The sequence below is a fragment of the Gekko japonicus genome, unplaced genomic scaffold, assembly GCF_001447785.1.
Source record: "Gekko japonicus isolate JY-2015 unplaced genomic scaffold, Gekko_japonicus_V1.1 scaffold586, whole genome shotgun sequence".
Taxonomy (NCBI): domain Eukaryota; kingdom Metazoa; phylum Chordata; class Lepidosauria; order Squamata; family Gekkonidae; genus Gekko; species Gekko japonicus.
In genome coordinates, this window is record NW_015177025.1 from 798,614 (window position 1) to 811,017 (window position 12,404).

The following is a 12,404-nucleotide window of genomic DNA, read 5'->3' on the forward strand; positions in this document are numbered from 1 at the left end:
GGCACGTTCAGAAGTCAGAGACACGTTCTTGAAGTGACTCTTTGTGGTCTTACAGCACAAGAGATGCAGAATTGGGACCCCATCTGGCCACAGGTTCGATTGCGTTTACTCATAAGAACCTAAAAGCCCTGCTGGATCAGATCTTGTCCAGCATCCTGTCTCACAGAGCAGCCAACCAAGTTCCTCTGGAGGGTCAACAATGGGGCATAGAGGCCGAGGCTTTTCCCTGATGTTGCCTCCTGGCTCTGGGATTCAGAGGTGTAGTGCCTCTGAATGTGGAGGTTCCCCTCAGGCACCAGGGCTAGTAGCCGCTGACAGGCCTCTCCTCCATGAAATCTGTCAAATCCCCTTTTAAAGCTGTTTGTTCCTGTGGCCATCACGACATTCTCTGGCAGCAAATCCCACATTTTAATCACTCTCTAAGATCAACAAGATCAATCTTGTGCAGTTCCGCAGGGCCTGTAAGACGGAGCTCTTCCGCCAGGCTTTTAATTAGGAGCTGCCGCCACGACCACCAATGCCCACAATGAACATCTCTGGTGTGAGGCCAGCCTAACTGACATTGTATTTACCATCCTGTGGAGTCCAGAGAAGAAGAAGAAAATGATGATATTGGATTTATACCCCGCCCTTCACTACCTAAAGGAGTCTCAGAGCGGCTTACAAACTCCTTTCCCTTCTCCTCCCCACAACAGACACCCTGTGAGGTAGGAGGGGCTGAGAGAACTCTGACACAACCTGCTCTTTTTCAAGGACAGCTGTGCCAGAACTTATGACTGACCCAAGGTCACATCAGCAGCTGCAAGTGGAGGAGTGGGGAATCAAACCCGGTTCTCCCAGACTAGAGTCCGCGCACTTAACCACGACACCAAACTGGCTCTCTGAGACTGAGATCCTTAGGTGCCCCTTGACATGGCACGCCATTGCGATTTAATACTGTGAGCGCTTTAATTTTCAATGGTTTAATTATTTAACTGCTTTAACTGTTTAATTGTTTTTAATTGTTTATGATTCTGGCGCGCTCTGCCAAACATTGTTAGCCGCCCTGAGCCTGCTTGCGGGGAGGGCGGGATATAAATGTAATAATAAAAACAAAAAACAAAGACAGTCTTAAAAGTGAGGACCATTTTAGGGGAAGACGCATGAAAAATCCCCTACACCCAAGAAGAAACCGAGTGCACAGACCAGACCAAAGGCTCCCCTTCTCTCTTCCGAGACAAAGAGGGGAAATGACCCACACAGCCCTCAAAGGAAGGCTGGCTTTGTGCTCCAGGGAGCTGCGACTGACCTTCACCATGGCCTGCTGATCCTCTGAGTACTCCACCTGAGCCGTGGAGAGGTTGATGATGCCCCTTTCCACGGGGTCTTTGTCGCCGTTGTAGATGAAGACATACGGGCGACGGACCACCACGAAGTGCTTGGCCCACGAGGGAGAAAGCGGCTCCTTGAAGTGTAGGTAGCCCTTCTTGGAGACCACAGAGCTGGAGATGAACGAAGAGGAGGGGGATTTGTAGGGTGAAGCGCCTGGGCTGGAGAGGGCTCTCCTGACAGCAATGAACCTATGGCTCCGGGGAGGACACGGGGGGGGGGGGAGGAGAAGGTCCCTTTGGGAAGCTCCGGCAAAGCCAGCTTGGCGGGACGGTCAGGCCAGGAGGCCAGATTCTGAGCTAGCCTTCTCAGCCCAAACCTGGCTTTTGTTCCCGTAATTCAAGGACACAAGTTCACTTGGGGGGGGGGAACCCAGCCGCCATGACAGCTCACGTAGTTACCAACAGAGCGGCCGCAATCTGTGTTTTTAGTTAGAACTGGGGAGACGGACATTCCCTCCCCACGGAGTTTACCGTTCTCACTTGGTACGGTCTGAACCCTGAGACTCACCCAGGTCTGATTTCCTCGATATCAGGAACAAGGTTCAGAAACTCATTTTTGCCGGCCCTGGCCAAGTAGGAAGCTTCGATGGGGGGCATCAGTTGGAACGACTCGCCTTCCGCGCCAGGGCTGGAGGCACGAGAATTGGCTTCCGGAGTCCTTTTAAAAAAACAAAAAAACAAAAGAGGAGAAAAAAATGCTTCGCTTGACCAAGCAACCACCAAGGTTGATGAAGACAATCAGCTTCATTCATTGCACCCAACCGCGGTTTGTGCAAACCACAGTTTAGAATCCAAACCAAGATTCCGAGCCACTTGTTTTAGTCTTCCACTCAGGTGCAATACTCCCTCTAAGCTCTGGAGTCTTGTGAGCAAAAATTCTACTTTGTGAGCTACTGGCATTAAAGTTGTGAGCGAGAGATTTGGCGACTGCATAAATTAATTTGCTCTGGGGCCCTCCTTCCTGAGCGAAGACAAAAATGTGTGAGCTGGAGGCTAAAAAACTGAGTTGGCTCACACTAACTCAGCTTAGAGGGAACACTGCTCAGTTGCATAAATTCATTTCCATTCCCCAAAATCAGCAGAGAAAGATGAAACGATGATGGGAGGGGGGGAGGACACAGAAAGGCGTGGTGGGCTCTGTAACCTGCCCACTGAGGGACAGGGATGCCAGAGGAGGTATGAAGAGAGAGAGTCTCCCATCGGCTCAACTCACTTCTGATCCACAGAGTTGCACCGCGAGTCTGACAGCGAGGGGCAGGTGGAGGAAGGCGTCAGGGTGGCGCTGCTGAAACTCGATTCCGATGGGTCCCGTCCAAGTGGAGAGATATCAGACAGCTAGCAGGAGAAAAAGTTTGCCAGTGAGCTTTGTGCAAGTTGGACTAAAGTATGACTTCTTTTAAATAATTTAAAAAAACCACGCCTCTGGCATTTTTACCCAAGGTCCACTGCTCTGTATTTAGCAAACCACTGTCCGCGTACCTTACAATCACTGATGCTGTTGTAGACCTGGTTAAATTCACGGTTGAAAGTGTGAGTGAGAAGCTGCAGGCACTGGAAAGAAAGCGAGACAGACAGGCACAAAGATGTCATTTTCAATCTTCTCTGGGAAGGAATCTAGAGATGTGAAAAAGGAGGAGAGGCCAGGGAAACTTTCTCTATGACCGACAGCTAGCCCTGGTGGGAAAGCAAATTGCTCTGTACTAATATCCTTAATACAGGTTAGCCAAGGTGGGAAGGCTGTTTGCCAGGGCCCTGAGGGCCCAGATGACATTTCCCTGAAGACTTCACATACCTGAACACTCCTATTTTGGAAGGCAGGATTTGATGGCTTCCAATGGCTAGTCTGATTGCTTTTTTCCCTGACATGCAGCTTTTTACGGCCTGCTTTTATTATTCTTTGCTGCTGGTGCGTTTAGATTCCTTTGCAGATTTCTGTTATTAAAATGTGTATATAGCTATAATAAAAAATATCTGTATATTTTCTAGACTTTGTCTTCCTTGGGCACCAAGCCAAGGGCACAGAGACGCTCACACCCACACCACAATGGCAGCTGACAGCTCCCCCTTCCCCAATAGGAAGAGTCATAAATATGCGGACGGCCCACGGAAGCCGACCCTACAGGGCCACCACAGTGCAGACAGGCACCTCCCGGGCTCCTGATCGTCACTATATTCCAGATTTTCCAACATCAGAGAGCACCAGTGAGGCCCACAAGACAAAAAAATGTGGTCAGAGCCCTGGATTCAAACTGGTGATGACATCTGGGTTCACACCCATGGTTGGGCCACAAAGCTCTCTGGATGATTTTGGGGCTCAGCCTAATGGATTTCGCTGGCCGGCAGGGGCGGAGCGCGGGGAAACGGAACTGCTCCATTCATGTATGCCCCTCAGAGGAAATACGAATGGGCGTCCCGGTTCGAACAGCCGCTCGCTCCACGGCCTTGGCCAGCCGACTGCCTCAGCCAAGTCTTCCTTGCAGAGTTTTGTTTCTTGATTGACACACGTTGACACCCTACCTTTCAGCCTGCCCAAGTTGGCTAACAAAGAATTCAACAGCAAAACGAAACCCAAGAGCCTGACAACGACAACCAAGAAAAATGCTCTCAACGAGCAGAAAGGCTGGTCTCAAGTTGCCGACGGAATCGACCCCTTTAGACGGGAAGGGCACTAAACGTAAGCGGCTTCCTGCCAGCTGCCGTCCTTCCGCACCTTGGTCGCCAGCTCTTTCTCCCGGTCCACCAGGCTCTCGATGTCTGCCGAGTCGTAGCCGCTGCTTTCGCTGGGCGTGACGGCGCTCTCGAAGGTGGTGGACGAGATCTGGGAGGAGATGCTGGTGGAGGTGCTGAGAGTCCCGCTGCTGAGACTGGGGGACAGCGAGTCGCTCAGGGACTTGGGGATGGCGTCGCCCAGCTTCTCTCGCAGCAGCAAGAAGTGGCGGGTCTTCTCCACCTGAGCGGCGACAGAAACGGCACTCGAGGACTTTTCTTGCCCCCACGATACCCTAATCAGCCGGTCCGTCTGCCCTCCTCCCAAGCCCCTGACATTCCAAAAGCCCCGAGCAGGGACAGGCCACGCAGGGACGGGACATCTCACCACTCAGGATTTAACCTGCAACAGCGGCTGTCCTTTGGGCTGCGTCCCAGGGAGGGGAAATGGGCCGGGGCGCCTCTTCCGGAAGGCTGCACTGCGATGTCGCTTCCCGTCACTCACCTCGTGCAGCAGTTCCAGCTTCTCCAGCTCCCACTGGTGCTCCACAATGAGACTGTCCCCCCGGGGCCTCCACCCTGCCAGGTTCTCCTCTCCGCGGACGTAGGCCACTGAAGTGTCCAGGACTTTCCTCCTCCTCCTCTGCATTCCTGAGGAGCAATGAGCTCAAATTAGCAGCCACTGAAACAAAACCACACTCACGGTAAAGGTTTCCCTCCCTCAAAAGCCAGTCGGATCCGACTCTAGGGATGCGGTGCTCGTCTCCGTTTCCAAGCCGAAGAGGACTTCTCCGTGGTCATGTGGCCGGCATGACTAGATGCCGAGGCACACGGAACCCTGTTCCCTTCCCACCAAAGCGGTACCTATTTAAACTCCTTGCAATTTCTTGCTTCTGAACTGCTAGGCTGGCAGGAGCTGGGGCCAGAGACGGGCGCTCACTCCATCCCCTGGCACTGGAGTTTTGAACTGCCGAGCTACCGACCTTCCGGTCTGCAGCTCAGCGTCTTAACCTCTGAGCCTCCGCGGCTTTACCTTTAAAACCACACTAGAGGCCACCAATAATGCTGCCACTTCCCACTCGTCCCCAGACCATGTCCATCCTCCTCCCTTCCCTGGGTTGAGCCGCATCAGTGGCTTCCCACTTTCTTCCTTTATAACGGTCCAAGACTAACATGAAGCTGCCTTAGACTGAATCAGGCCCTCGGTCCACCAAGGTCAGTCCTGTCTACTCAGACTGGCAGCCGCTCTCCAGGGTCTCAGGCAGAAGTCTTATACCTACCACCTGGTCCTTTTAACTGGAGATGCTGGGGATTGAACCCGGGACCTTCTGCATGCCAAGCAGGTGCTCTGCTACTGACCCATGGCCCCTCTCCTGAATGGAACTCTCACGTGTGGCTACCTTATTTGGAAACAGACCCCTGGTCCATCAAGGCCCATCTTGTCTACACAGACTGGCCGTGGTTCTCCAGGGTCTCAGGAAAAAACTCAGGTGGGGTCCTTCTGCATCACCTACCACCTGGTCCTTTTTAACTGGAGGTGCCGGGGATTGAACCCGGGACCTTCTGCATGCCAAGCAGGGGCTCTCTCACTGAGCCATGGCCCCTGCCCTCCCCATGCATGCTAGCATACATTCACACGTACACGCAAGTCGTGGGTGTTCTTACCTGGGCTGCCTGTGTCTGCCGTTTTGCACAAGCTTAGCTCGTAGATTCCAGTTACTCGATTGCTGTTTCACACAAAACAAAACAATACCGTGTGAAGAAAACAAAATCATATTTTGAGAAATAAACCCAAGAGCTAGAGACCAGGCCACTAGAACCTCTTGAGCACCTCATGGAAGAGCACCTCGTTCAAAACAGGAGGGGCAATTCACACAAACTAGGTTTTAATCACGTGAATGGTCAGATCAGATGCCACGGTTATAACCTCCTCACCATGTGAACACAGTGCACGTCTCATTAAAACAAGTTTCTCCTCTCAGGCTGCTTTAAAAAAAATTAAAATGGAAACAAAATACATTAAAGGTCTCCAGGACGATTCTGAAATGAAAGCTGCTGGCGTGATTCCAACTTTCTGAGTAGCAGCTCTCTTATTTCTCTGAAGTTCAATTGCTGAGCTAATCTGCCTGCCTCGCCCTCAGAAGTGAAAGAGGAAGAGGAGGAAGAGAAGGAGCTGGTTTTATATCCCGCCCTTCACTACCCGGAGGGGTTTCACAGAGGCTTACAATCACCTTCCCTTCCTCTCCCCACAACGAAGGTAGATGGGGCTGAGAGAGTTCTGAGAGAACTTGTGACTGACCCAAGGTCACCCAACTGGCTTCACGTGGAGGAGTGGGGAATCAAACCCGGTTCTCCCAGATTAGAGTCCGCTGCTCTTAACCACTATGCCAACCTGGCTCTCAACACAGCCTTCTTGGTGGTGGCACCTCTGTCATGCCACTCCCTTTGCCTGGTAACTAATTGAGTCCTTGAGTTTTAAGTGCTGAGTGAAAAAGGCCCTTCTGGCACACGACATGAAAAGTGCCTAAGGCAATTGGCAGCATGAAAGAAAACTAAAGTCAAACCAGCAGCAAAAGTTCAGCTAAGTCGAGATGCTGCGGCTCACTGGATTCTGCTGCTAAGTTTTCTCGTTTTGTCCGTTTTTATTTCAGTAACCCTGTAACAGTGTCCGTGTGGAAAATAAATAATTTAGAGAGCAGTATATATGTCTTCAAAAGTGAGACTCTAAAGATCTGGAAGGAAGTTAAAATTACCAAGAGCTTAGCCTGTGTGGCTGCTTATGTGAGAGATTCCTGTCAGAGTGGGATCTTGATGTCAAAAGGAGAGTGTGTGCGATACGTTTGACAGATATATTTACAAGTCCCTTATTCCCAAACAGTTACAGAATAACCAACCTCACATTTTGTTCTTATTTCAATAAATCATCTTTTGTTCAAGTTTATCCCAGAATTCAGTTCTATCTTTCCTCAGGACCACACAGATCCCTGAAAAGCCCAGACTCTGGGTCACATTACCAACAGCAAAGGAGAGAAGGTTTGGAAGTCCTTAAATCCCTGGTGGCAGCAGAAAATACCCAGCTTACAAAAGAGGAACGCATATAAAGTGAAAACCAGTCCTCCCAAGTAAGAGGCCGCCACAGATGCCTTCTGAACCAAGAAGCCAGGGACTCCTTGGCTCTGCCACCAGTGGAGCCGAATACTGTAGGGCTGAGCCTCCCGTTATTATTAAGCCCGCCTCCTTCTGGCCGTACGAGCAACATGCAGGCGGGAGACACGTTGTCCAACTTACGAATCCGGGGATTTGGAATAGCCGCTGCCAAAGAGAGTGCGCAATGAGCGAGGGGGGGAGATCTTGGCGTCCCGCGAGTAGAAGACCATGCAGACATCCTTGGTGATGACAGCTGGCTGGATGCAGTGGTCAAGCTGGAAGGAAGCGGAAGAGACCTCGGATGGCGATTTCTCCACTAAACCAGGGCAAATGTGTGCCGCTCTTCTCGCATGCCCAGTCTCTCCCCCAACATCTAACGGTATGTTTGGCTTCATTCAGCCATTGGTCACTGTGTGGAACGACAGGCCAGCAAAGACAGGACCAGACCTGGTTCCAAATGACCCAGCGCCTCCTGCAGGATTTGAGTGTTTTAACATTCTGATCAAATCTCACGCACAGGCAAGCGCTCTGCAGTCACACACGTGAAATTTAATCACCAGTGATAATGGCCCACTGCAGCTTGGATGCGGTTTTATCACTGCTGGTTCTCTTTACTCTACAAGCTTAGTACATTGCATCGGGCGGTTTAATGTTGTTATCTGGGCACTCCAGGCCACGATGGACCATCTGTGGGGTACAAGGTTCAAGTCCCAGCAGGCCTCATCCAATCAGCATTGAAGCCCCACCAATTTCAACTGGCGAGGCAGCTGACTCTTTTCAAGCACCCAGTTCTTCTGCAGGATTCAACAGGCTTAAGTCTGTCTGCATTTAAGTTGGATAAAACTTGGTGGGTCTCAAAGGTGCCCCCGCTGGACTCAAACTTTGTTCTACTGCTTCAGACCGACACGACGACCCACCTGGATCGATCTGCATTGAAGCGCAACACTGATCCGTTTCTCCATTATTATTTTTTTGTTTTACAAGGCAGACTCAAAAATTAAACATGGAGAAAAGAAAAAGATCCGGCATACGTAAGATGTCATGCTGTGGACCGGAAGACGTGCGAGGAGGTCAAAGAGAGTCACTGACCGCCTTCCCCCAGCAGGGACCGACATTCACAGTGGCCTCCTCTCTCCTTTCGCAGACCCAGGGGTCATTTCCTGCAGGAGCGCACAGGAGAGGAGCTCCGGCAGTAAAGAGCCCAGGGGGGCGGGCACATGCAACAAGCCCCACCCCCTGCTCCCAGCAGCCCTCAGTCAGAGCAAGAAGCAGCCAGGTAAGCTGCAGAGCCCCCCCCCCAGCCCCCTGGTCCAAAACAGTCCAGTGGCACCTTTAAGACCAGGTTTTATTCAGGTACAAGCTCTCCCTCCTCTGCGAGGACAGATCTACACGTCCCCCCCCCCAATAGCTAGCAATCCAAAACAGTCCAGTGGCACCTTTAAGACCAGGTTTTATTCAGGTACAAGCTCTCCCTCCTCTGAGGACAGATCTGCATGTTCCCCCCCAATAGCTAGGAATCCAAAACAGTCCAGTGGAGCCTGACTGGTGGGTGTTGTCTTCTGACACACTTCCGGTGATGCCAGGGGGCGTGGCATATGCAAATAAGTTATGCTAATGAGTTGTGTTAATAAGCTCCTGCACCTCTTTTTCTACCAAATGACCCCTGCGCAGACCCGAACAGCGGGAGACGCAACACACACTCACCTCCAGGTAAGCAGACAGGGTCATGTAGATCTTCTCTCCGTAGGGCGTCACTCGGTTTAAGAGGAGGGAATTGTGGAGGGAGCTGTCCCAAACCGCCTCAAAGCGGTAGAAAGTCCTGGAAGGGACACAACAGGTGCTCAGCTGAGACACACACACACACACACCCTGGGAGCCCAGCTCAGGACGCTGCCGTCACACCTTTCCCTGGGATGTCATTCCACAGGAACAGAGGCACACACTCTCAATTACTGTAGCAAAAAACTTCAGGGCGAGCTTAGAAGGGCCCTGCTTTCTTGATGGCGTGCCCCCTGCCCTGCTTTCTTCTTGGAGAAGAAGGTCCCTTTACACTGTACCAAGCATGAGAGCAAGGAGAAAAAAAGAAATCCATTCCCTGCCCTGGCAAACAACCCAGCACTAGGAGCACTATTTTAAAGATGTCAACTGTGCCCATGTACCCGGATTCTTCCCCACTTTCATGGAACCATGTATTTACCCACGAACCCCGCTGTGAAACGCCCCACCTTCCGGGCAGCGCCCAGGCCTCCTCCCAACATCACAGAAGCGTTCTGAACTACACGTGAACTAGGCTGCAAAGACACCTCTATCCTAACAGCGAGAGTGCCGAAGGAAAGGGGAGGCTGAAGGACTGCAGAGAGGAGGAGGAGGAGGAGGAAGAGCACCAGACTTCACCACGGCAACCGCTGCAAAGCCAGCCGAGGGAGAACCAAAACCTCAAAACTGTCAAGGACAAGGGAGGCAGGGAAAAAACACTACAGGTCTTGCTCTCCAAAGCTCTCCCCGTGGGAGGCTCCGGGTTAGGAAGGATGCACGCCCCACCTAAAGAAAGATGCGGACGGCCAGCCAGGCCCTGAACAGAGAGACAAGAACACACGAATCTGCCTTATACTGAATCGGACCATCGGACCATCAGTATCGTCTACTCGGACTGGCAGCGGCTCTCCAGGGCCTCGGGTCTTTCCCATCACCTCCTGCCCGGTCCTTTTTAACTGGAGATGCCGGGGATTGAACCTAGAACCTTCCGCTTCCCGAGCAGAGGCTCTCTCATGGCCCCTCTTCAGGAGCTTCCCAGGGCGGCTGCTTCTGGGCCACGAAGCGTCTCAGAGGGCTTGGCACCCTACCGGAGCTCTGAGCCATTCAGCTCTACCTACTGCAGCTCTTGACCTTCTGTTCTAATGTGGTGCTCCCATCCCAGGGACTGGGACGACACATCTCCTCGTTCTTCAGCAAAACCACCTCACCGCTCCCCCTGCCCGGTCAGCTCCCTGGGCCCTGACCCATATCAGTTGTGGCAAGTCCTATACCTGTCCGTCTCTGCAAACGGATTTCTTGAAACAAAGTTAGGAGCTGCATTTTGGGGAAGGGATGAAATTAAATTGGTAGTAAGCACGAGGCTAAGGTTAGTGAGGGTCATGAACGGGGTGGAGCAAACAGAAACTTGGCTCGCCAAACAGACGTTTCAAAAATAAACCAGGGTCAAGAGGAAATCAAAATCCCACACGGAGAGAAAGAAAAGAGCAGTGGGAAGAAGGTAACATGCAGAACAGAGGGAAGGAGAGGAGGAAATCAGGATCCCAGCTGGAACGTTCTGGAGTTATGGAATGACCAGAGCTAAGCTGCTGCGAGCGCCTTCATGGCAGAATAGAGCGCAGTTCTTGGGAGTGCACAGGAACTACACCAAGGAGACTCCGGTTCAAATCCCTATCCACCCATCAAGCTCACTGGGTGACCTTGGGCCAGTTACTCTTGTCTCAGCCCAAACCACCTCATAGGGTTGCTGTCAAGATACAAGAGAAGGTGATAATAGAAGAAGAGAGAAGAGATTGGATTTATACCCCTTGCCCTTCACTCAGAGTCTCAGAGCGTCTTACAGACTCCTTTCCCTTCCCCTCCCCACAACAGACGCCCTGTGAGGTGGGTGGGGCTGAGAGAACTCTGACACAAACTGCTCTTTTAGGTACAGCTGTGCCAGAGCTTGTGACTGACCCAAGGTCACCCAGCAGCCGCGAGTGGAGGAGTGGGGAATCAAACCCGGTTCTCCCAGATTAGAGTCCGCGCACTTAACCACTGCACCGAACAGACCATGGGAACACACACAGGTGCCTTGTACGCAGTCAGATCCTTGGTCCACTGCAGTACTGGGTTCTCTGTCTGGTTCTTTGGGATCCTCCTGGGAAGAGAAGATCTTTCCCAAGATCTTCCTTTTAATTACAGACTGAAGCTATAATCTTCTACACCCCGAACAGAAGGTCCTCTAACTATCTACTGCGTGGCCTGCCCCTCCACGCACGCCCTGCTGTGAGCTCTTTAGAAGGAGAGCAGAATATAAAAAGAGAGAAATCAGAAAAGTGGGATATAGCTTTAAATATACAGGGTGCATTGCAGGGTGAGCCAATCCGAGGCTGCGACAGTCACCCTGGAGGGGAACTGACAAAACGGCACTGGGTTGCCCGGATGAGACCTGAAGCTCTGTGTTAAGAGTCAGACGTCAGTAGCAATGTCCCCCTCCTGCTGTCCCATTCAACTCTTCTGCCTCTTCGACAACATATTTCACCTCTGTTTTGTTTCTGTCAAACAGGCAAACAAATGTTTGGTGTAGCGTTTAGGAGCGCGGCCTCTAATCTGGGAGAACTGGGTTTGATTCCCCACTCCTCCACATGCAGCAGCTGGTGTGACCTTGGGTCCTTTCAGAGCTGTTCTGTCAAGAGCAGTCCTCGAGAGAGCTCTCTCAGCCCCACCTACCTCACAGGGTGTGTCTGTTGTGGGGAGGGGAAGGGAAAGGAGATTGTAAGCCGCTCCTTTGGGTAGTGAAGGGCGGGGCATAAATCCAATCTCTTCTTCTTCTTCTAATGGGCTTATTACATTTGATTCACCCTTCCCTCCAAAGAAGCTGTGGTGTGCATGGAATGTCACCTAGTTTCTCCCACGCTTAGCTTCAGAGGAGCAACCGTGGGCTCTTCTCCAGCTGAGTCCCATGCCTTCGTTCCTATGGCAGCCCTGGCCCAGCTGGCTGAGGAAGGAAGAAGGTGAGAGGGGGCCGGGGGGGGGGGGACTTCTAGGCAATCCTACAGGTGCTTTGGAAAGGCTGAGGTGGAGGAATGCAAGGAAAGGAAAGGCAGCGGGGCTCTGTGTTGGTCCATCAGAGGGAGAGCAGACGGGAGAGGCCGTCAAGAATGCCCCGCCTACGCGGCAGAGCCAGGGAGCTAGCAAAGGGCCCGTGCTGGGAGAGGAAAGCAACGCAAGAGACATAAAGCATTCTAATGGAGCAGAACCCTTTATGTGCGAAGGAAGCAAAACAGAAAATACCTAGGCATATCCTTATCAAGAAAGAGCCTGTGAAGACACAGAAAGCTTTCATTAGTGCAGCCAGAAGCAGAACAGCCAAGAGGGAGACGGGGCAAGGACACAAAACTCAAGAACAAGACCACACTCAAGCGGCAGCCCAAAGACCAAACTTGC

General features: G+C 51.9%; 1 protein-coding gene across 1 annotated transcript in view; it reads right to left on the reverse strand.

Annotated features, from left to right (window-relative positions):
* KIF1B (kinesin family member 1B) overlaps nt 1-12,404 on the reverse strand; it is a 167,516-nt gene that overhangs the window by 3,661 nt on the left and 151,451 nt on the right. Inside the window, exons 35-45 of the mRNA XM_015427822.1 lie at nt 12,132-12,165; nt 9,429-9,573; nt 8,928-9,042; nt 7,365-7,498; nt 5,742-5,803; nt 4,582-4,727; nt 4,081-4,320; nt 2,850-2,921; nt 2,584-2,705; nt 1,879-2,028; nt 1,289-1,481 (exon numbers count right to left, since the gene is read on the reverse strand). Of these exons, the coding sequence (XP_015283308.1) occupies nt 1,289-1,481; nt 1,879-2,028; nt 2,584-2,705; nt 2,850-2,921; nt 4,081-4,320; nt 4,582-4,727; nt 5,742-5,803; nt 7,365-7,498; nt 8,928-9,042; nt 9,429-9,573; nt 12,132-12,165 (1,413 nt within the window). The remainder of the gene's footprint in view (nt 1-1,288; nt 1,482-1,878; nt 2,029-2,583; nt 2,706-2,849; nt 2,922-4,080; nt 4,321-4,581; nt 4,728-5,741; nt 5,804-7,364; nt 7,499-8,927; nt 9,043-9,428; nt 9,574-12,131; nt 12,166-12,404) is intronic.